Source organism: Macaca fascicularis, chromosome 20 (assembly GCF_037993035.2).
Source record: "Macaca fascicularis isolate 582-1 chromosome 20, T2T-MFA8v1.1".
In the NCBI taxonomy this organism is placed as follows: Eukaryota; Metazoa; Chordata; class Mammalia; order Primates; family Cercopithecidae; genus Macaca; species Macaca fascicularis.
The window spans coordinates 42259275-42281325 of record NC_088394.1 but is presented as its reverse complement, the minus strand read 5'-3'; the positions used below and the strand labels follow the sequence as shown (position 1 = coordinate 42281325).

The window sequence follows — 22051 nt, the reverse complement described above, 5'->3', positions numbered from 1 at the left end:
GACCTAGCCTCATGCAAATATATAGTACAAAAAAGGTGTATTTTTAAAGCTTTCAGGTAATTGTGGGTATTTTTAACCACACCAAAGCTCCACAAGTGCTGATTTATTAAAATAGTTATAATGGGGTTGTACATATCAATGAATTCATTCCACTAATACTCACTGATCTTTCTTGTACACTGAATGGATCTTTCCCCTTACTGGCTTTTATATTATCCATTGGCTATTTGGAAAATATTAATTCATGTTTATGTATAGTGTAAAAACTCACTTTCATTAGCATCACCACGATTATAAAAACGTCTTCACAGATTGAGATGCTGCCAAGCTCACAGTAGTAGGTATTGAGTCTTCCAAGTCCTGATTTTTAGCTTGAAAGCATTAGATTTATTATGGACAACAAATACTTGTTATTTTCCTTGAAATGACAGACTCACTTGGCTTCTTTTTGAGAATGACAGTCAGTCATACTTTCAATAGAAATGGTGCTCTGTGAAAAATTGGCTTGTTCAGCTCGCAGTTAAATCACAAGTGCTTTTCTTTAACATAACCATACTTCAGTATGCAGAAGTGCTTTATGTGAACGTTCTACTTAGAGTACTAAAAAGAGAGGTCAAGATTTAATAGCTCCATTAATTTTTACTGTTTCATCAAGGACATTCTTAAGCGAAGCTGGCTACTTTAATAAAAACTGCAAGGGGCGGTGAAGAGCGGAATGAATACTAGTATAATTCAGTACCACGGCCCTTATTCATACTGAGAAACCAGCAGTTTTACCCACTTTTGCTTTTACGCAATTATTACAAGTGTTGAACAGTGAGAAAGCAAGCGATGTCTTACTACTTTCAGAAAGTAATAAATTATTTTTATATTTTATTTTCAAGCAGCTTCTCAGGTTTAATTAGTATTCTTATAAGAACATTTTGGGCCACAGGTGGTGGTTGGCACCTGTAACACCAGCACTTTGGGAGGCCAAGGTGGGAGAATTATTTGGGACCAGGAGTTTGAGACTAGCCTGGGTAATGTGACAAGACCCCATCTATATCAAAAAAGAATGAAAAATTAGCTGAGCATGGTGGTGTGCACATTTCATTCCAGCTACTTGGGAGGCTGAGGCAGGAGGATCGCTTGAGCCCAGGGAGTCAAGCCTGCAGTGAGCCATATTTGTACCACTGTGCTCCATCCTGGGTGAAAGAGCAAAACCCTGTCTCAAAAAAAAAAAAAAAGTTTTGACATCATGGGCCTCCTAGGGAATCTCAGGGTCCACAAACCACATTTGGAGAACCACTGGTTTCCTAAGTGAGCGCACAATGTGTTAGATTTTTAAAGTTCATTAAAGACTGGCCTCTTTTAAAATAAAAAGGCAATGAAGTTTGTAACTCAAACTACTTAAACAAATATGATAAAAGTATAATAAAGAAATAGTTGGGAAATCTGAATCTCATTCACATTTAATAAAAGCTCTAAAAACTTTATTGCCAACCACTACTGCTTTATAAAATGTTCTTGTGTTCCAGCATGAGGGTAGAGGGGTGAAAACAGATGTAGTTTATTACCATTGCCTGTTAGCGGCGGTGAATATTTAAAGGCAAATCTGGATCATCAATGTAGAAAAGATTTCACAGTTCAGGACATTATGTGCTGAAGAAAAAGAGGTCAAGAAACCCTCTGAAGGCCAGGATCCGGGAGAAAAATTTGCAAAAACTATTTTGGCGAACAAATTTCACCAAAGCAAACAAGATGTATCTCCTTCCACCCTCCATGCCCTACTCCCAGCAGATACTTTACTAAGATGTTGACAATTCCCAAATTAATTTCTTAAATGCACATTCTTATTTTATAGATACGCAAATAGATCTCTGGCTATTTTTGACGAGCCAATACATCCACTTTCAGTAAGTGACACTTTCTTTGAGATTCTATTTTTGTCTCATAGAGTTGTGTTTAGTTCATGCTGAAGTCAAAATCACCCACCTTTAAGTCTCGCCTCTGTTGTGTCTAATCATCTTATATAAGGAGTGTTGTCAAGTGGACATGCTGGAGTAAGAGCTGACTTGCAGCTTTGTTTAATTAGTGCGCTAAGGGGAGTAAATATACCATCCAGATAACAAAATGTGTCATTTTAAAAGATAATTTTCTATAGCAGCAAACCATATAAATATTTGTAAATAGTCCTGACAAATGTGCACAATCTCTGTGAATAGAATTAGAAAACAGTTTAAATTTAAATCAGTTTAAATGCTATAAAAAATTTAAAACTTCCTTCTTCAGACATATGCTAGCCACAGGACCACCTTAGCATCTCTGTTTACAGGAAACCAAAAATATTTTAAGATCCCGCTGTTTATATTTTTGAAAACTAAAAGACATTTTATCCCATCAAAATTATTTTAAGGGACATGTTGGCACAAATGGGAGCAATACCATCTTAAAAGCACTTAAAAAGTTTTCTTGAGTGGATATTTATATTGTCTTTTTCTTCTTTCAGCAAGGAAATTCTTCAGGGAAATCCTTCGAGGATGATCCCAAATGCAACTGTATTTTCAGATATTTCTGTACTCTTTTTCAAGTCACAAAACTAACAGCTCCATGTGCAATCGTAGCTTTGGTAAGATATTCCTTATCTATAAAGCATCTTTAACAACTGGTCTCGCCGGGCGCGGTGGCTCAAGCCTGTAATCCCAGCACTCTGGGAGGCCGAGACGGGCGGATCACGAGGTCAGGAGATCAAGACCATCCTGGCTAATACGGTGAAACCCCGTCTCTACTAAAAAAATACAAAAAAAAAAAAAAAACTAGCCGGGCGAGGTGGCGGGCGCCTGTAGTCCCAGCTACTTGGGAGGCTGAGGCAGGAGAATGGCGTAAACCCGGGAGGCGGAGCTTGCAGTGAGCTGAGATCCGGCCACTGCACTCCAACCCGGGTGACAGAGCGAGACTCCATCTCAAAAAAAAAAAAAAAAAAAAAAAAAAAAAAAAAAAACAACAACTGGTCTCCTACTCAGGGTATGGCCATGTTTCTAATCAAAAGTAGATTCCTGAAATTATCATCAGATCTTTTGAGAGAAACCTGTACAAGCAAAGTAAATACACATATTTGAATGTAATCATCATTGTGGTTTAAAATGATGCCATTTTTTTTCTTATCACAGAATAATTGCTATTAAAGGCAGCAGGAGAGATTTCTGGTTTCTCCTTCAACAGATTCCAATATAGCAAAACAATAAAGCAGGATAAAGAGAGAGGGATGGGAGGGGCTCACTAATTGAGAATGATGAGGAAGAGCCTCTCTAGAGAGGTCACATTTGAACAGTGACATGACTATAAAGCGAGGATGATAAGGAGTTCTGGCATGACAGGCAGTGGAACGAGAGCGAAGACTGAGATAGGAACATGTTTCATGTGTGTTCAAGGAACAAACAGCAGGGGGCCCGTGAGGTGGGAGGAATGAAGGAAAGAATGGAAGAGGTGAGGCCGCACAGGCAGTGCCATGGCTCACAGAGCCCTTTGGCTTGCAGGCCATGGGAAGAAGTTCAGGTTTTATTCCAGTTTGATGAGGGGACTCATGGTAGATCTTAAGCAGTGGAGTGCAGTGTTCTTAATTTAAGAGGTTATGGCGATGGCTTGGGGAGAGTAGACCATAGTTAGGAGGAAGGTTGGGGCAGAGAAGAGGACCAAGAAGCAACTAGAATGATACAGGTGAGCCGTGACCCATGGTGGCTCAGAATCTGAAGTAGGCAGCCTACCAGTGAAGGTGGGCACAGAGTGTTTGCACCCAGATTGGAGCAGGGTAACTCACATGTAAGTATTAGTCCCCAGGAGCTAGGCCAATAACAATTCCTTGGACAAGATGAGGGCCAACTTGGGGAGTGGAGCCTTGGGGTGAAGGGCTCTGGTTTGTAGGTGTCAAGACTCTGAGGACCTTGGCAAGAGGAGTCTCAGGAGAGTGATGGGGGTGGGTGAGGTGGGTTAAGGAGAGATGGGAGGTGAGGAGCTGGCAACAGGCCTGATGCTGTGAGCAAATGAGAGGATGCCTCTGGGGAGCTGCGGGGAGCAGGATGGGAACAGGAAACACATTTGTATTGGGGGAAATCTCTGGCAGAGAGGGAGAAAGTCTTCAAGAAGAGGTGATTTGGGGAACAGTGTTCTGCAATAGTGGGATGGGATCCACCATGCTGATAGAAGAGCTGGTGTTAAAAAATGAAATTCCTCACTGATCCAGGAGGACAAGTGGTATCGGTATCAGCAGGTCCAGCTTACCAGTAAAGGTGACAGGAAGTTGAGGGCTCGCCAATGCTGTTTAAGTGCTCTCTAGTGAGTGCTGTGGAGTTGAACCCTGGGAGGGAGGGTCATTCCCAGGATACTCGATAGTGCAGAGTTAGGAGGAAAGGGAGCAGAATCTCTCATAAGAACGTATCATGTTCAAGATCCATTTGATTTTGAAAACACAGTTGAGTTCGGAGAACTTTGCCAGATCTGAGCCGTCAATCTGATAACCTTCAGACAAGAAATGAACTCTCTTAAAATGAACTGTTTTCCTTTGGTCTTGATACAAAGACGTCAAGTAGCATGGAGACATACTGTTCTGCAGAGCACCCTCTGGGATAGGAACGCCTCCCAGCTCACCTCTGTCACCTTCACTCAGCTGGTCCCTCACCCAGTTCTTTATAGGATAGAGATTGGATAGATAGAAAATACTTCCTGAGATTGTCTCACAAACTGCTTTTTAGGTTTAGAGGAACTCCAGGGATGCAGAGGCCGACAACTGTCTCTGCCTTCAAGCTAACCAAATTGACTGAATGCAGATACTGTGGGACAAGCAATGAGTTTTCATGAAGTGATTATGGAGACATGGAAAATAGGGGCTGTGAGCAGGACCCTCCTTTCATATACATGCGTTCCTTATGAAGCACTGGATACCAGATTATTTCTCAGCCACAGAGACCTGCACTTGTCATGCTATCTGCACGGCAGGCATTGGGAAATGCTCTTGACCACAGTTCCTCAGCTGGTGTCCCAAGAGTGGGTTAGTTATTGTGAAAAGGAGAAGACAGCAGTGTCCTCAGTATCACTTGGGTGTTACATATTCAAGCATGGCACACCTGTAAAATTCCTATCTACCTGCCGACCAGGTGTGACATAGCACACGGACGGCGCTGGAGCGTTTCCTGAACAACCTTAATCTGCACTGGGCCTGAGTTTGTGCTGCCTTTCATGAGTGTGAAGGTGCTGATGGTGCCTCTCTTCATGCCCAAGAATGTGCAGTCATCCCTGTCACCAAAATTGGGCTGGAAATGTCTATGGACAGAGTAGGCTGCAGAGGTATCTGACTATGACTGTGATTTGGCCTCTTGCTTTGTCTGAGCAAAGTCTCTGCGGAACATAAGAATAAAAGGCACTTACTTTCTGGTCAAAACCAGAAGAAATCTATCATTCTTAAATGTTCTTATCACCACACTTACACTGAACTGAAATCAAAGACCAGCGCTCTATTTTGCAGGTGTACATTGAACGACTTTTAACTAGTGCTAACATCGATCTTTGTCCTACTAATTGGAAAAAGATTGTCCTCGGAGCCATGCTTCTTGCCTCCAAGGTTTGGAGAAACCGTGGTCTGTGGAGTGAGGATGACAGCCAGAATCCCCAGGACGTTGCAGTTGAGAACATGTGAGTTTGTCAGATTTTGGCGATCTTTGTAACCAGTTTCCATGCCTCGTTGCTCTCCAAGTTAAGACTGTAAGAAATATCTTTATAGGTTTCATTGTGCAGGTAAAGGAAATAGGTATAAGATCGCAGACTTCTCTCTATCCAGCGTTAGTGTAACAGTTTGTATTTTCCAGCATTAATGGGTAGGTCTTGATGTGTTATTGTTGCAATAACCTGCTTGATGAACTGAAAAGTATTTTTCTGGTTATTTTCTGGCAAACCTCTTACAAGTGTACTATCAGAATGATAAGGTACAGTAAATATCTTTATAGCTTTTGAGAAGCTATGTGCCAGTTTCAGTCCCCTTTTAAGGGGTAAACATCTGGCCTTTGAAATAATTGGCCACTGTTAAGATCATAAGGCCTCTGGACTATGGGGAAGTTATGGCTTCAACTTCAGTCACCCATTGTGTATTTGCTTTTGCTGGCCCTTTCTTCTCCCTTTTATCTGAAGCTCTGTTTTTATAGGAACCTTGAGAAATGAAGTTAAATAGCCACAGATTCCTGTGCTCTGGTCCCTCCCCATTGAGAGTGTTGCATGTATTTGGAAATTGGTCTGATGAGTTAGAAGCTCCAGCGTTCACCAACCACAGTGTGAGAAGCATTCTGGGGCATCACCACATGCCCACCACACTCTCAAGTCTCCATGGGTACTCAGATATCTGCAGCAGCACTCTTTGGGCCTGGAATTGCCCATGACCATGTGAGGAGCCTTGCAGAGTCATGGGGTTCCTCCCAGATGCACCAACATGACACTGAAACACAGCTTCACCAGGGCTCCCTTCCAATCCAGCCTCATGACTGCTGTGAAGGGAGGGGCCCTGGAGCTGGCAGGCAGGGTGAGCAGGGAGGCATTTCCAGCAGAGCCTTCGTGGATGCCCACTAGACAGTGAGGACAGCTGTGTGGGCTGCATCTGTGCAAGACAAGGGAGCAGTTTTGTTTACATTGAGCAGCAGCAGCAGATCAAGATCATGCCAGGCATTGGCACGAGTTAGTGTTATGACTTTTACTTATGACTCCAGATAATACTGTCATTCACAATCACCTCAGTGTACGTCTACAATTGAAGATACAGTGTCTATTGTAGATACACCTCAGAGTATATTTACGTTCAAAAATGACCCCTTTGCGGCTGAGCTCAGTGGCTCATGCCTGTAATCCCAGCACTTCGCGAGGCTGAGGTGAGTGGATCGCTTGAGCTCAGGAGTTGAAGTCCTGCTGGGTAACACAGTGAACCCTGTCTGTACCAAATGTTTTTTTTAAAAAATTAGCTGGGCTGGTGGCAGGCAGTAGTAGTCCCAGCTACTTGGGAGTCTGAGGTGGGAGAATTGCCTGAGCCTGGGAAGTTGAGGCTGTAGTGAACTATGATCACATCATGGCACTCCATCCCTGGGTGAAGGAGCCAGACCTTGTCTCAAAAAGAAAAACAAAAAACCATTTTTGCCACCACTTTGCTAATAGTATAAACCAAGTGATCATGGTGACATTTCTGATAGCCATTTTAGCAAAGAGTGTGACAGCAAATGAATTTGAAACAAACGGAAGTACTTTGGAAGTTCCAAATGCTAAAGTGGCTTTGATCATAGTCATCCTTTTGTAAACTGGTTCCTTGAAGAAAGCAAGATTTGTGACTGCCTGAGTTCTCCTTGCCTGCTGCCTAGCCAGAGCTGATTGATTAAGACAGGGGAATTGCAATAAAGAGTTTAATTCACACAGAGGCAGCTGTATGGGAGTCCAGCGTGCTACTATTACTCAAATTAGTCTCCCAAAAACTCTGGGATGGTTTTTAAAAGAATAATTTGGTGGGTAGGGGGTCAGAAAGAGGGGAGTGCCGATTGGTCAGATCAGAGATGAAATCAGAGGGAGTTGAAGCTGTCCTCCTGCACTGAGTTGGCTCCTGGGTGGGAGCCACAACACCAGATAAACAAAGTTTATTGATTGAGGTGGTGCCACCTGATCCCAGTGCAGGGTCTGCAAAATATCTCAAGTTCTGGTCTTAGGTTTAACAATAGTGATGCTATTCCCAGGAGCAATATGGGGAGGTTCAGACTTTTTTGCAGGTTTCAGCTGCATGACTTCTCAACCATAATTTCTAATCTTGTGGCTAATTTGTTAGTCCTGGAAAGGCAGTCCAGTCCCCAGGCAGGAAGCAGGTTTGTTTTGGGAAAGGGCTGTTACTGTCTTGGTTTCCAAGCTAAACTATAAACTATAAACTATGTTTCTCCTGAAGTTAGTTTGGCCTCTGCCTAGGAATGAACAAGGACAGCTTGGAGGTTAGAAGCAAGATAAAGTCAGTTAGATCAGCTCTCTTTCACTGTCATGATTTTCTCAGTTACAATTTCTGCAAAGGCGGTTTCAAGTTTGTAATCACGAACAGCTGAATTGTTCTCAAAACCTGCACCTCAGCCGGCTGGGGCTCTGAGTTCTAGTCACAGGATCAGAGCGCATGCAGGGATCTGTGCAGGTTTCCACAGAAGTGAGCTCCAGGAGCAGTGAGGCAGAGCCCAGCTCCAAGAAGACCAGTTCCCAACAGTGCTGTTGCTGTGTGAACGGAGAAAAACCAGGAGCTATGCTCCAAGCAGGCTGCTTCTGTTTATGATCTTGGGAAGTTGAAAAGCATATGTCAAAGCATTTAATAGACATTTGTCTCAGCCCCTGCTGTTGACTGTTTGCAATGGTCCCATTTTGAGTGTAAATTTAATAGTTAAAAATTGGTTCCTATCGGATTTTTCTTAAAAATTTCCAACATCTATATGTCTTCCTAGAATATGTTTCCTTTCTAAAGAGTAAGTTAAACTGAGTAGCCACTATTCAGAAAATTTGCTGTGTCTGTAAAGGTTATGCTCTTCAATCATCTAGCCATTATAAAAAACCACAAAGCCCAGAAGATGCATATTCTATATACAGAATGCTTTTCTTCAGTGAGTAAACCTCTATTAAGAGACATGTTAATTCTGTAAAGTACTGTATTTCTACACAGTTACAATGTACTAGTGGAGAAAATAAAAAGGGATTATGAAGTGCTATTGATTCCTGTAGTAAGTCAGGTACTGATCAGCTGTCTATTCAAATATCATTTGATTTACATTTCTATAGACTTACGGACATGTGAACAGGAAATTAATTTTGGAATTAGGTTCAGCTGGGTTTTAAGTTCAGCAAATGAGATCACTACATCTTGGCTCGTGGTCTAACTGTCCCCCTTACAGGAAAACATCAAGCATTTGTTGACTTAGCCAGTAGGTAAAATATCAAAGCTTTCAGCCCAAGAAACCAAATGTGTTGTTTAGATATTGATTATTTTTAACCAATTACCTCATGACACAGGTTACTCTGAAAGCAGCCAGATTTACTCTGTGTACCTATTAATTTAGCCTTGGTGAGGATGGCTGGATGACCATATGGCAGAGGACGGCTCCCAGCCCTTTCCTCTCCCAGTGCATTCAACTCCCCACAACCCATTCTGGCCAGGGGTGACAGATGCTGAGCACTTCAGGGTTGCATTCCCAACTCAGCAGCAACACTGCATGCATAAGGCCAGGGCCCTACTAGAAATCACATCATAAAATGGGTTTAGTCTAGCCAAAATATCTCTCCTTCATTTTTCTGCCTTTCAAACTTTGAAGATTAAAGATTATCCTTGCCCCGTCATAGTGGCAGTTTCACCTCTTCATAGTACTAAGATGAGCAGAATCTTGCGTTATGCCTCCTTGACATAGCCTTGTGTGCTGGAGCAGAGGGAAGGGGATTCTTGTTGCCATGGAATGTAGCTTGCTTATGTATTTATTTGGGATGAATCCTCCCTGTAGCCTTAGTGTTTTTCCTCCTCTGAGATAATAGGCTGGTTCTCCATGGGTCCATTTGTGGCAGTGGTGATGCGCCCAGTCCTCTTATTGGTTCTTCTCTTCTTCAGTAAGGCCCTTCCTGTTGTCGTCCTGGTAAAAATGCATGGAGGTCCTTCAGAGCTGATAAATGGCACCCGTCATTCCTGTCATGGGATTGCTATTGCGGGGCTTGTGATTGAGCACGGAGTTTGAGTTGTGCAGCTGCCCTAAGGGAACTCTGAAGAATGAGCCCCGAGTCAGCAGCATGAATGCAGAAGAGGCTTCCACCTTTCCCTCATCCCAAACTTGGGGTGCTGGGAGGCAGAAGAGACCCCGAGCAGCTGTGTCTTGCTTGGACATTAGTGTGGGAACCCAACCAGGCAGCCTTTGTTTGTTTCAAAACAGAATTTAGAGCATCCCAATAGCTCAGAAGGATATTTTTAAAGATAACCCACTTGACTAGAACTGTCCTATGTTGGTTTAATTGTGTTTCTTCTACCCCAGGAGCAAGATGGAGAAGTGTTTTTTGGAGTTACTTGAGTTTAATATTCATGTGTCTGCCAGTGTTTATGTAAAATATTACTTTGACCTGCGTGCCTTGGCAAATGACCATGACATGTATTTTCTATTTCATTTTCTTCACAAAGATAAAGCCCGGAGACTGAAGGTAAGGATGTGAAGTCACTTAGCAGAGTTTACCATCAGCCACAGAAGCCAGCATCTGTGACAAAATCATATTAAGTAGCGATTAGGAAAATGAAAGCCTTAAAATTAACAGACCAAAAAACTAGTTCTTTGGCAACATATTTCTTTTCTTTTATGGTTTATACAAGGATCCATATTCTTTTATTTATTTATCTGTTTGTTTATTGAGACAGAGTTTCACTCTTGTTGCCCAAGCTGGAGTGCAATGGTGCGATCTCAGCTCACTGCAACCTCCACCTCCCAGGTTTGAGTGATTCTCCTGCCTCATCCTCCTGAGTAGCTGGGATTACAGGCATGCGCCACCACCAGCTAATTTTGTATTTTTAGGAGAGACAGGGTTTCTCCATGTTGGTCAGGCTGGTCTCTAACTCCTGACCTCAGGTGATCCACCCACATCAGTCTCCCAAAGTGCTGGGAATACAGGCATGAGCCACCAGGCCCGGTCAAGGATCCATATTCTTAAAAATGTATTGATATCCTTTCTGCTGTGACCACATTGTTAATTAAATTTAGTCTGTTCTTAATGGGTTTTATTTTTAACCTCTACCCATTCACATAACAATATGTGAATAAATGCAATTGTATTCCTAATTATATCTACATACACAGTACACTTACCACTCTTGACTGTCTTTTACTTACGCAGTTTGCAAATTCATGTTATCATCTAGTGTATATAGCACAGTGCAGTCCCATGAGTTTATTAGACAAAGCAGAAGTGGCTGAGAGACTTGTACTGAGACTGTATAAGGTGCCAGTGTTTCAAATACTGGGTAGGAAGGACATGGGTTTTTAATGCAAATGGTAACTTTCATGGGGCAACGTATGATTTATGGCTTTGACTCTTGGTGAGTATACAGGAAAATTACCACTGAAATCGACACATTTAAAATTGCCACTTTCTCTGGTATCTTGGTGGTACTTTAGAATAATACACTTTTCTATCACAATGTGCAAGTAAAGTAGCACCTTTTGGTGTTCCACTCATGAGACTTCTTAGATGTTCCAAGACAGCCCAGAGCACACCTGCCTCATTAAAATTTGCTTTGAGTATTTGGTAACTAATCAGGGTTGGGTAGAATTTGAATCGCTGTGTAAATGGATGTTTTGGCACAAGTGCATGTTTATTATGTCGAAGGAACAAGTGCACAGGTAACAGATGATATAGTTGTCAGGTGCTTGTCACAATACTCTTGAAATCTTTGGGAGTCCTATTTTATTTTTTTGTGACAGTATCATCAAGCAATGAGCCCAATTTTAAAATAACTTAATAAAATAAATTCCTCTTGGCTCTGGCAATCTATTCGTAGCCCTTAAAGGAGCTTGCCTTAGTGAATGGGCAGGGAGTAGCATCCTCAGGACCTGGCAGTGTAAACCTCAGCCAAAGCAGCTGCGAAGGAACCATCTAAAGAAATCTGTATGTGTGGCTTCTCATCAGCAATGCCTTTTAAAACATGTTGGAACCCTTTTTAAAATTGTACCTGTTTTCTCTTTGAATGACTTTCCTAGGCTATGTCACGGCCGTGTGAATACAAAGACTTGCATCAAGATGCCGCTGCTATGAAAAGGGCTATCAGCATGAATTTCATTGGTATTCGGTGCCCTAATGCCATCTTATCTTAAAGAGAGAAATTAGCCTTATAACATCCTGAACTTCTCAACTATAAAGACAAGAAAATACTTGTCCTGCTGGAAAAAAAAATTAGGATTTTCTTTTTTTCTTTTTTGTTTTTTGTTGTTATTGTTAGTGTTTAGGATTTTCATCAAGAGGAAACATCTTCCATCAAGAGGAAACATCTCCCAGTTACCACACGGTGGATGGGTCATGGTGGCATGAACAGTGGGTGCCAGGTGCTTCCTGCCCTTCCTCTTCCACTGGTTCCAGATGGCATTCCTAGGGCACCACCTTCCTGAACAACTCTTGGGGAGGAAGAGTGTCGCATGGACACAGCACATCCCAACTCAGAGTCTACAGTCACCCACAGTCTTAAGCAGGTGCCAGTGGTGTCCACAGTCACCCACAGTCTCAAGCAGGTGTCAGAGGTCTTAGCTGAGCTGGAGCTCAAAAAACTTTAGAATTGGCTCCACATTTGTGAAAGTACCTGGGTTTGGTTCTCTGTCCACTGAGGCACTGAATGCACGATGGCCCAGAAGTCAACAATGGTGGGAAGAGGGAGTGGCATCAGGGCCAGGCTGTCATTACTCCAAGGACCAGGGTAGCTCAGGCCTGCTCATATAGTCTTTGGAGGGAATCTTTGTGTGTGAAATGAGGCCTCCAAGTCATGGTTATAAAGGAAGAGATGAAATCAGCTCATCTTCCCCCAGGCCGATAATGGTCACACCACCCAGGGAAGCAGCAGAAGACCAGGCCTTGGGATTGTTAGGGAAACTACGGAAGTGAACACTGAATTTACCCAGTTCCAGGAAAACAACAAAGGAGGAACATCTGGGTTCAAAATGTTATCAGAAGATCATTTTCCCAGCTAATCTTGCCCTGGTGCATTGTATGGTCTCAGCACTTGTCAACAAAACAAAAGCCCCTCAATAATTCTAACACAGGGAAACACCACAACTCACATTTTCCAGTGCACTGCAGAGGTTCAGGAGATTGCTGGTGCTGCCTGCATCTGTCAGTCTGTTCACATATGGAGAGGAACAGCGGTTCTCATGGGAGTGGCTTCTGCATCCTGAGGAAGTTTGCCCAGACATTGGTTGTAATAACTGGTGGCACCCACTGACATGCAGTCCACAATGGGAATCCTGTGGTGCAAAGGACTGCCCCCCTTTTCAATCAAGAAATAACTTTCTGGCTTCCAAAATAGAAAGTTCTGAGGATCAACTGCCTCAGAGACTACAAGGGAAACACTTTCTGAGACTTTTTTTTTCTTACAAGAACACCAGATCCCCACCAATGTGAGATGTTAGATCAAGTTTTAGTGCAAGGGTAGATGTTGGGGGCAGAAATCTAAGATGCCCCATGATCCCTGCTGTCTTTTGTTACACCCTGAATCCTCATCTTTCCTTGGGTACGGCCAAACCAGTGCCTTGTTCTAGACGTTTGAATATGGCAAAGTGAGGGAGTGGCTCTCTGGGAGTTACCTTTCCTTTCCTTTTATCAGGAACAATAGGAATCCCTATTTTCTTTCTTGTGTTTACTTTCACAGTGCAGTGGTTTGGAATATCCCACTATCGATTTGTGACTTCCTCTTCCAACCATAATCTATGGCCCTTTGTATGTAATTGAATATTTTCATGTATTGACATTTTGTGTCTGAAGATGAAATGTTAGACTAAATCTATGAAAACATTTCATGCAAAGCCTTCAGTGATTGTAGAGTCTACTCTTTGGTGAATACACAAATTGATCTGTTAAAAATTGTATTAGATGTGATAATGATATTTTCTTTTTTATCTTCACCTGTTAGATATACTTACTTTAATTCTTCCAAAATTAATGATATGATTTAAAATACTACTAGGATATTTGGAGTCGATAGTTGAAAATAAAAGGCAAAATAAGAATTACTGAGGCCTAGTGATAATGTATTTAGGATGGGTTTATTATGTACTATCCCTATCATTAAATGTTTAAATTTCCATGCAAACCTATACATAAGAACTTGAAATTTTCTATAAAACCCTTCTTGCTCTGCACTTGAGCTCCAGTGCATAACAAATAAAAGGAAAATGGATTCTCCTTCCGGAAGTTTGGCTGGATTCTCTCTTTCTTTTCCCTGCAATGCAGGGAGAGCATTTTGAGGTCACCATGGGGTGAGGTGGCCATGAGTGGGGGTCCTGGAGATGGCGGCCTGGAGGAGTGAGTGTGTGGACACGGGTTTGGTGGCCACGATTCTCCCTTGGGTCTTTCTGGTTGTGGTGGTGGCTGTGAGGACGGTGTCTGGGGATCCTCTCCAGGGGAGTTCTCTGCTCGTGCGGTCTCCCTGTGGAGAGGGCCCGAGGATGTCTGGGGAGGGATTCATAGGGTCGCCCCTGTGTGACCCGCCCTGTGCGGGGTCTCCGGAAAAGCATCTTTGTAGGGGTGGTTGGGGGAAGCCATCGCCTGAGTGGAGGGTGGGGCCTGGTCTCCCCTGTAGGGTGGGCGGGATGTCTGAGGGAGTGCTGGAGGGTTATCCTCTGCGTCGGGGTCGCTGTGCAGGGTCTCAGCACAGTCCTTGACCTGGGGAAGTCATTGTGGAGACTCCGAGGTGGTTGGGGCCGGGAAGGGGGCAGCCTGGGCGGTCTCCTGGTGTGTCAGCGTCGCTGATGCCAGGAGACAGGTATGGGAGGAGTCTTTGGAGGGGAATAATTGTGGAGTCCCCACGTTCTGGGCTGGGAAAACTCGAGGGTGCTCTAAGGCCGGAGGCCAATGCGGGGTGCCCAGGAATAACCTAGTGGGGCTCGCGGGGGAATAACGGGTCCCCCGAAGGGTAAAGGGTGGAAGGAAGGGACCTCAGCAGGTCAGGTCTTGCAGGGCCCTTCTGTAGGGCTTCTGGGAGACAGATGCTTGGAGCTCCTGAGGTCGCCCCTACCCGGGGCAGGGTATTTTCCCTGCGCCAGACCTTCCTGGGTCCCGGAGGAAGGAAATGAAACCGGCTTCGCCCTCTCCACCGCCACGCTCGACTCAGGAGCTCTTGACACGCTCTTGACTCACGCGCTCATGTGGCGCTTGGCAAAGGCAGTTCGGAGGAGTCGCGGTACTCTTGGGCGGGGAAGCTCCTGGAGTCTCGGGCCTGCAGCAGGAAGGGAGGAAGCTAGTGGCGCACCTCTGCATCCTTTTATTTCGGAATTGGAATTGGGTTTTCTTGGCGCATGGTGCAGAGCGGAGGGTGGGACGGGCGTCCCCCTGCTCCTTCTCTGCCAGGGGCAGTTTCCAGGGCAGATCCGAGCGCCTGGGGCGCGACCGCGGGCTCCTGGGACTGTCAGGGGCCGTCTGTGCCCTGCGAGGGCCAAGCCAGCCCCACAGCTCCTGCGCGGGCCAACGAGGGCGCCCGGTGCAGAACACGGACCAGCAGCCCAAGCTCCCGAGGTGGACAATTTTGCTCCGGAACCAGCGGCGCCAGGTAGGGCTACAAACAGAGGGAATGCAGAGGGCTGGCAAAAAATTGAAGAAAGAAAAAAGGCAAATTATTGAATGTGGTAGTCATGAAATGTGGGGTTTGGTGTTGGATTTGAGTGTTACACTGGGTTTCGAATGAATGATTACGATGCAGTTTTAGGACTGGCGGTAGACAACTGTAAAACTCCAGGCACCTGCGGAGAGGAGAGTCGTTGATAACCTTTCTGTGAGAAGGCTCTTTTGAGCTGTGTTTGATAAGAAATATGCCCAACCCTACGAGTACAGCTTTCACATTGCTAACAATCTGCGAGTCTTCAATAAATGACTATCATTTCCTTTGCTTCTCTGACCTGGTTAAACGAATCACATGGTTCTTGCCCATTAATACCCCTGCATGGGTGACCAAACCTTCGCGTGTTAGCTTGCTGCCTCCGTTTTCTTTATCATGCTTTCAAGTGGACAAGAAATAGATTTCATTTTTACAATCTGAGACTTGGGTTTCCGAAAGTCTAAAACAACCTTAGTGTATGTTGACATGTTGATTTTTAAAAATGTTTTACTGAGGTATATTTTATATAATATAATCACATATTTTAAATACAACTCCAAGCTATTTAGTATACTTATAGAGCCATGCGGGTTTAATTACCACCTAAATTTAGAGTATTTGTATCTTTTAAGAGGAAAATGCATCCTATTTGCATTCACCTTTGCTGTGTCAGATCTAGACAACAATCAATTTTATGTCTCTATAGATGAGCCTATTATCAGAGCTTCTAATAGCCTGGATCATGAATTATGTGGTCTTTTGGGTCTGGTTTCTTTCACTTAGCCTAATGTTTTTGGGTTTCATTTCTGTTGTGGCTTGCATCATTACATCATTCCTCTTGGACGGCAAGTAGCGTTCTATTGCATGGACATTACCACATGTTATGAGCATTCATATAAGAGTCTTTGTATGATTATAGGAATTTCACTTGTTTTGCATACTAACTTCGGGTTAGAATTTCTGTGTCGTATAGTGATTTTATGTGCAACATTTTGCGTGATAGCCACATTTTTATTTCGTATTGTTTTGTTTTCAAGGTGGCGCAATATTTCACATTCATATTTGCAGCACATGTGAGTTCCATATTCTCCACTTCTTTTCTAACATTTGTCATTGTATCTTTGGTATAGCCATTCTAGTGGGTGTCAATTAGTATTAATTGTGGTTTGACTTGTATTATTTTAGCAACTCATGAAATTGAGCAAATTGGCAAATTGTGTATCTTCTATGGAAAACGTCTATTCAAATATTTTGTCCACTTTTAATTGGTCAATAGTTGTTTCATTATTGACTGATAAGAGTTTTTTATATATTCTACATACTAGCTTCTCTGAGTTTGGTTTTTAAGATTCCTTATATGAGATTATATACATATATATATAAAATATTCTTTATAAACTCTAGTATACCCAAATCACATATACAATTTAAAATATTTTCTCCCATTAAGCAGCATATTTTTTCATCTTCTTTTTGATGTTCTAAGAACAAAAGTTTCCAATTCAATAAAGTATAATTCATCTGTTTTTAAAAAAATTGTGCCTTTGATGTAATATCTTATACATATCTATGTAATCCAAGAATACAAATATTAACCCTATGATTTCTCCAAAGAATTTTGTGTTTTACCTCTTACATGTTGATAGATTATCCTTTTTGAGTAGTTTTGGGCAGCTGCGGTTTGAGTTAGGGGTCCACCTTATCCTTTTGCAAAGTGGATATTTAGTTTTCCCAGCAAAATTTTTTGAAATGACATTTATTTTCCTATTATAATTTCTTGGCATCTGTGACACAATCAATTTACCATAAATTAATGTTTATTAGTTGCCCTTCTGTTCTATTCGCCTACATGAATCTATACTCATGTTAGTACCAGACTATAACACTACAATAAAGATTGATATTGGTTGTGTGGGCATGGTGGCTCACACTTGTAATCCAAGCATTTTGCGAGGCCGAGGCAGGATAATTGCTTGATCCCGGGAGTTTGAGACTAGCCTGGGCAAGACACCAAGACCCCATCTCTACAAAAAAAAACAACGTTAGCAGGATGAGTGGCATGCACTTGTTGTCCCAGCTACTCCTGTGGCTGAGGTGGGAAGATCGCTTGAGCTCAGGAGTTCCAGGATGCAGTGAGCTGTGATTGTGTCACTGAACTCCAGCCAAGGTGACAGAGAAAGACCCTGTTGCTGAAAAACAAAAATAAAAAGATATTGGCAGGGCAAGTCATTAAATTTTGTTATTCTTTTTTAAGAAATTGCATTTATTTTATTTTGGTTGCATATCCACATGCATTTTAGGAAGAGCTTTACAATTTTTATTGACAAAACTAGCAAATTTGCATTGAATCTATACAACCAGCTTTTAGTATTTTGGTGTTAATAGTAAGTATCGTTATTCTTGAATATTGATGTCACTCAACATATTCAGTTCTTTGATTACTTTTAGCATTTTAGAATAATTTTTTCACCATAAAGTCATTGCATTTATTTTGCTACATTTATTTCTGAGTATTTCTTCCTTTATGATGCTTTTACCAATGGAAATTTTGTCTTCATTTAATTGTTAGAATAACCAATTTTATGCAATAGTACAATTTAATTTTGTATGTTGATCTTATATCTGATTGTATCTAATTAACTTACTAATTCATCTAGGTTTTCAGTAAATTTCTTACACATATTTATACAAAATTATGACATGTGAAATGACCTATTTCTTTTTCAATCTGGGGAAGGGGTAGGAGAAGGGTTCTGCCTAGGCCTGGCCCTTCTTCCCATCTGGTCATTGCGGGAGGCCCAGAACCTTGTTGGGGGCTATGGAGAGGCACAGCGTCTGCTGGGGTCCCTGGGCCTGGAGGGGCAGGGATGGAGGGAGAGCCTGGCTCCCGCTTCACCTGGTTAGGATAAACACCAGAGCTGTCCTGATGGGGTCCTGGCAGCACAGCAGAGGCACAGGTGAGGCACCCTGGTGAGCTGGGCATGCTCCCTCTCCCCAGCTGAGCTGCCCTTGGTCTCTTGCTACCAGCTGTGGTCCCCCTGGGAGAGACTTGGTTCCCTCCTGGCAGGGAAGGGGCTGCCAGAATGGGAAGGTGGAGCCACCAGCTTCTCAGTTGGAGCTCAGAGGCCTGGGGGACCAGTGTAGTTGTCCTCTGGGAGACAGGGATGGGGGGTTCCATCCCCCTCCATCTCACCAGCACCAGTGACTCTCAGGAAGGAGATGACTGTCAGGGCACCTGCAGGCGGCAGCAGGAACCAGAGGCCCCAGCCAGCCACTAGGCCCAGAAGGCAGAGGAGACGTTCAGTGCCTGTGACTGGCAGACTGGGGCAGCCCCTCAGGGCCTGAACCCCGGTCTGCATCAGCTGTTGCCAAAGCAGTTCTGCCCGACCCTCTGGGGTGGAAACTGAGCAGAGGACCCCACTACTGGGACTTGCCCCTGTCAGTCAGTCTCCTAGGTCTCAATCTTGAGGGGTCCAGGTACGTGATCACGCCAGCTGAGGCAGCACTGGCGGGAACCTTGGCCCTGGCCTGGGAAACGCAACCCTCAAGAAGGCAGGAGAAAGCGACTGCCATCAACTGATCTCAGACCACCGCGTTCCTCCGAGTCTTTGAGTAACATCTCTTTCCAGGCATTGCCACCAGGGAGGAACTGGCCAGAGAGACGGGCCTCCCGGAGTCTAGGATTCAGATTTGGCTTCCAGGCCAGGGTGGCAGGGGACGCATGCACACAGGCAGCTGGTGCAACTTGCCCGTGGGCAGATGTCACTCTCCCCACACCTGGGCCTGGGAAAGGCCGCTTCCCGCACCCCACATGAACAGCCCGCCTTGGGTTCTCCCACGGAGAGCTTTCCTGAGCCAAGCAGCAAGGACCTTCACTCTGCTCCAGCCCAGCCAGGCTTCACAGGCATAAGGAATCTCCCACCTGCTCCTGGCACTGGGTCTTTTGGATTCCATGTCCTGGCTGCTATGGAAGCGGGGGTATCCCACCGTCAGACTCCTCGGTGGCCTCTGCACCCGACCAGATGTCAGGAGGACCAGGACCCACAGCATGGCGGCCTGCTGGGGGCGTGCTCAGTGGGACAGCTTGGGCCCAGTCAAGCTGAGTCACAGAGGTAAGGTGTACTTGTGCCCCACTCGTTCCACCTGAGTCCGTGGTGGGGCTGGGGCCAGGAGTCCCAGGTCGCCAGGGCGGCATAGGAACCCGAAGCTAAGGCGCCTCCACCTCCACAACTGGTGCCTGCGTAGGCCTCCGCGTGGCAGTGGCAGATGCAAGCCATCCAGGCGCCCTCCCAGCCACTCCACCAGCCTGTTAGAGGAGCTCTTGTCGACCCGAGTTTCAGCAAAAGGCATAATCTCTTCTAGATCCAGAGCCACTGGGGGAGCTAAAGGACGTGGAAAAGCTCACTCTGCTGGAACCACTCCTAAGAGATGAAGAATACCGGGCCCTGCCCCAGGAATTTTAGGACCAGGGGTTGGGGTGGGATGGGGCACAGCGATGGACTCTTTGGGGGTGAACATCAGGCTCGGTATGGAGAGGCGAGAGGTCTCTCTTCTCTTTCACCTGACCTGTGTAGAATCTTTGAGTTCCGGGTCCCGTGACGGACTACACACAGAGAAGAGTTGTCATCCTTTCTTGAGCATCCAGGGGATCTCAGACACGGCCCCAATACACCCAAGTGGGCCGTCTACTGCGCATGCGCGGGACCGCAGGCAGCTGGCTAGGCTTTGGGATCCGCCCAGGCAGAGGTCTCGTTCCTTTTTCGTCCCGCGTTCTTCAGTGGGGTAGGGGGAGAACTCGGTCCTGCGAAACACTAGGACCGGATAGCAGACAGGTCGGCTGTCTTTTCCGCGGCTCGCCTCCGCTGCCTCCCCGCTCCAACGTTACTCGCCCACCTGTGCCCCGCCAGCCTCCTCGCCATCATTGTGGAGTGCCTGGCAGCTAAATGTAGGGCCCAGACCTCGAGCAAACCCGGGTGCTGCCCTTTCAAGACGGGAGTGAAGGCAGGCAGAGATGGGGAGAGGAACCGAGGCAGCGAAGGAGAAAAGGATGGAGGGAGGACAGGACGGTTGGACAGAGGGAGGTTGGAAGGAAGGCAGGGAGGAGAGGAGGGAGGAAAAAGAGGGAAAAGCGAAGTCAGGGAGAAAGGGAGGGAGGGAGAAAGAACGTGAGTGGGGGAGGAATGGACGGAGGAACGGAGGGACAGAGGGAGAAAGCAAGCAAGAAATAGAGAAGGGGAGGCAGATAGGAAAGCGGTCTTCTGCCTCCAGGACCAACAGGACCCCGCACTCCGGGAATATGTTGGGCGACCAGTGCGGCCTAAGTGCTTGGCCCACAGCCGCGTCGGCCCGCGGGGGCTCACCGACCCTCCGAATCGCTAGACCTGAGCGATTGTGACGAATTCCTTCTCCCAAGGAATGAGTCAATTTCCCGAAGAGCAAAGAGCCGAAATTCGGGTGGTTGTCTGTTTTTCATTCCGCGTTCAGTGCAGAGGCCGACTGAGGCACAAGGGAGCTGGCCGGCCTCTCTCTGTCCGTGTCTGTCCTGTGAAATTCTGGCAAGGTCTCTCCGCGACGGCTCTCCCCACACCTTCTGACAACCCTCTCCCCGAGGTAGCGAGGAGGAGGAAGGCGAAGGAGACTCTTTTGGACTGCGACCCTAAGGGATGACATGCGAGTGTGCTTTGAGCGGAACTCTTTTTTTTTTTTTTTTTTTTTTGAGACGGAGTCTTGCTCTGTCACCCAGGCTGGAGTGCAGTGACCGGATCTCAGCTCACTGCAAGCTCCGCCTCCCGGGTTCACGCCATTCTCCTGCCTCAGCCTCCGGAGTAGCTGGGACTACAGGCGCCCGCCACCTCGCCCGGCTATTTTTTTGTATTTTTTTAGTAGAGACGGGGTTTCACCGTGTTAGCCGGGATCGTCTCTCGATCTCCTGACCTCGTGATCCGCCCATCTCGGCCTCCCAAAGTGCTGGGATTACAGGCTTGAGCCACCGCGCCCGGCCATGCGAGTGTGCTTTGAGCGGAACTCTGGCATCACCAGCAGAGAACAGCTGGCCCAAGCAATCGGCATTCAGGAGCCCAGGGTCCAGATCTGGTTTCAGAATGAAAGATCACGCCAGCTGAGGCAGCACCAGCGGGAACCTCGGGCCTGGCCTGGGAAACGCAGCCCTCAAGAAGGCAGGAGAAAGCAAACTGCTGTTCCCTGATCCCAGACCACCTTGCTCCTCTGAGCATTTGAGAAAGATCGCTTTCCAGGCATCAACAACAGGGAGGAACTGGCTGAGTAGCCTTGCAAAGGCAACTCTCTGCATGCTCTCTGACTTTTGGAGGAAAGGTAAATGCTTCTGGGCATATTTTCCTCTCTTACTTTTTTGAGGCCGGTTGGTGGGTGGGATAAGGCCAAGACTGGAGTGGAATTTTAAAGATTCAGCGCTGGAGTCCATATGTCCCACTGGGGGAGCTAACCTGTGGCCTCACACAGTGATCCTGGACCTTTTAAGCCTGCTGTCCCTCAGAACTGTTTTCTCACCTTTTAATGGAATGACGTGTGCGCTTCAGCTTGTTTAGCAAAAGCACTCTGGAATCATTTAGCTTTTGAGATTAAAAAACACAAAACCATAGCACAGCTGTTTTTTTTTTTGTTTTTTTGTTTTTTTTGTTTTTTTTGCCCAGGCTGGAGTGCAATGGCAAGGTCTCGTCTAACTGCAACCTCCGC

The 22051-nt window shown here is 45.3% G+C and overlaps 1 protein-coding gene across 1 annotated transcript; it reads left to right on the top strand.

Annotated features, from left to right (window-relative positions):
• Positions 1-5502: 5502 nt before the first annotated feature.
• Positions 5503-13938, top strand: LOC135968787 (cyclin-Y-like protein 1B). The gene is made up of 3 exons (XM_065536889.2): positions 5503-5664; positions 10032-10194; positions 11742-13938. Exons 1-3 carry the CDS (start codon positions 5576-5578, stop codon positions 11853-11855), a joined length of 366 nt encoding a protein of 121 aa, XP_065392961.2. The 5' UTR covers positions 5503-5575; the 3' UTR covers positions 11856-13938.
• Positions 13939-22051: the final 8113 nt, after the last annotated feature.

What these genes read in the sequence shown, in the direction of transcription:
- LOC135968787 (XM_065536889.2), top strand. Translation starts at nt 5,576, where the DNA reads ATGCTTCTTGCCTCCAAGGTTTGGAGAAACCGTGGTCTGTGGAGTGAG. An exon ending in GACGTTGCAGTTGAGAACAT is followed by an intron (nt 5,665 to 10,031) that starts GTGAGTTTGTCA and finishes CTTCTACCCCAG; the next exon opens with GAGCAAGATGGAGAAGTGTT. An exon ending in ATAAAGCCCGGAGACTGAAG is followed by an intron (nt 10,195 to 11,741) that starts GTAAGGATGTGA and finishes TGACTTTCCTAG; the next exon opens with GCTATGTCACGGCCGTGTGA.